Here is a 1,601-nt window from a genome sequence, read left to right as displayed (position 1 = left end):
GCAGCAAATCACACTGCCATGTGTGTACCTATGCAACAGTCTTGCATGTTCTTCACATGTACCCCAAAACCTAAAATGCAAAAAAAAAAAAAAAAAAAAAAAATTCCAGGGCATTTGGGCCACAGAGTACAGGTATTGTATTAGATTCAGTCATTACATAAGAGGAACTCCAGAGACCATGGACACTCCATGGCTGTCTGTCTCCCTCTTACTGTCCTTCCACTCAGGGCATCTTGAGCCAAGACACACTCAGTCCAAACTACAGCAGAACAGCGTGGTCCTTCCAGCCTCCAATCCTATCCTGACCCACCTTCTGCAGTGCCTGCCTGGAGGGCTGGAGGGAAGGGCAGCCTGAAGGCCTCAGATCCAGGTGAACTGGGCCAGCCCTGCTTATGGCTTTGTTCACAGTCCTGCTGGGGCTGGAGAGAGAGGGTGACACAGAGAGGGAAGGGGTTTCTGTCTCACTTCCCCGTCTGTCTGTATCACTGTGGGATGAGTACCACTGCTGTCCCAGGAGCCACAGTAATAGTCAGCCTCATCTTCCACTTGAGCCCCAGTGATGGTCAAGGAAGCTGTGTTTCCTGAGCTGGAGCCAGAGAATCGGTCTGGGATCCCTGAGGGCCGGTTGTTGTTACCATAGATGACCAGCACAGGGGCCTGGCCCAGCTTCTGCTGATACCAGCTTGCAGTATAGGTTCCTATGCCACCTCCCTGGCAGGTAATCGTGGCTGTCTGTCCCAAGGCCACAGACACTGCAGGCTCCTGAGTCATTGCAGAGGAAACCACAGGGCCTGCAAGAGAAGACAGGAAAGGTGTCTGAGGATGAGTCTCATTCCCAGGGCCTTACCCCGCGCATCACTCCTTGTGCTGACCTAAAGGTCAGGGCTAGGCTCATCCCTGGTTCTGCAGGGACTGAGCCCTGGGAGGCAGCACCTGTGCAGAGAGTGAGGAGGGGGAGCAGGAGCGGGGTCCAGGCCATGGTGGAGACACCCCAGAGCTCTGCCTCTGAGCCCACAGCTAAGGAGGAACCTTCAGGCCTGTCTTATCATAGGAAGGGAGGCTCTTCATGCAAATCTACTTCCTTTATTCTTGTGTCCTGTTAGGTGGCTGTGGAGCAGTGGATGCAAATCTGTTCTCCATTCCCTGAAATATTTGTCCTGGTTCTTGTGTTAGCCCTGAGCCCGAGGCCTTCTCTGAGTAATTTCCCAAGGTAATACGAAGGGCCGAGTGTGTTTTCAGATTTACCCAATAGAAGGGGCCTCAAAGGAAGCAGCAGTCGTGCCCTTTGCACTTGAGCATTACCAGAGGACTTGGACTCATTAGGGGCCTCAGACTAAACCTCACAGTGCCCCCTGGTGCACACAGCGTGAATGGCATTTTCTGTACATCACTAGCTCACTAAGAAGGGCCACTTAAAAGCCCATAATACATGCCAGATGCATTGGTGAGACCTTTACAAGTGTTACCTCAAGATGACTTTTATAATATAGATAGGATGATGGGAGCCCTATGCTCAAAGCCCATCTTTATTAGTGAATCATTATTAGGAGGGTGAATGTTTTTCCCTCGTCCTCCAGACAGTAGTGAGTGGAGTCCAGATT

General features: G+C 51.5%; 1 gene segment (V, D, J or C); it reads right to left on the bottom strand.

Annotated features, from left to right (window-relative positions):
• Positions 1-387: 387 nt before the first annotated feature.
• Positions 388-1,063, bottom strand: LOC116535511. The segment is given in 2 exon segments: positions 388-791; positions 934-1,063. Coding segments are annotated over 2 exon segments (435 nt in total).
• Positions 1,064-1,601: the final 538 nt, after the last annotated feature.

This window comes from Sapajus apella, unplaced genomic scaffold (genome assembly GCF_009761245.1).
Source record: "Sapajus apella isolate SASKATOON/1434 unplaced genomic scaffold, GSC_monkey_1.0 scaffold95, whole genome shotgun sequence".
Lineage (NCBI taxonomy): Eukaryota > Metazoa > Chordata > Mammalia > Primates > Cebidae > Sapajus > Sapajus apella.
The sequence above is the reverse complement of the archived record's forward strand: the minus strand, read 5'-3'. Positions and strand labels throughout refer to the sequence as shown.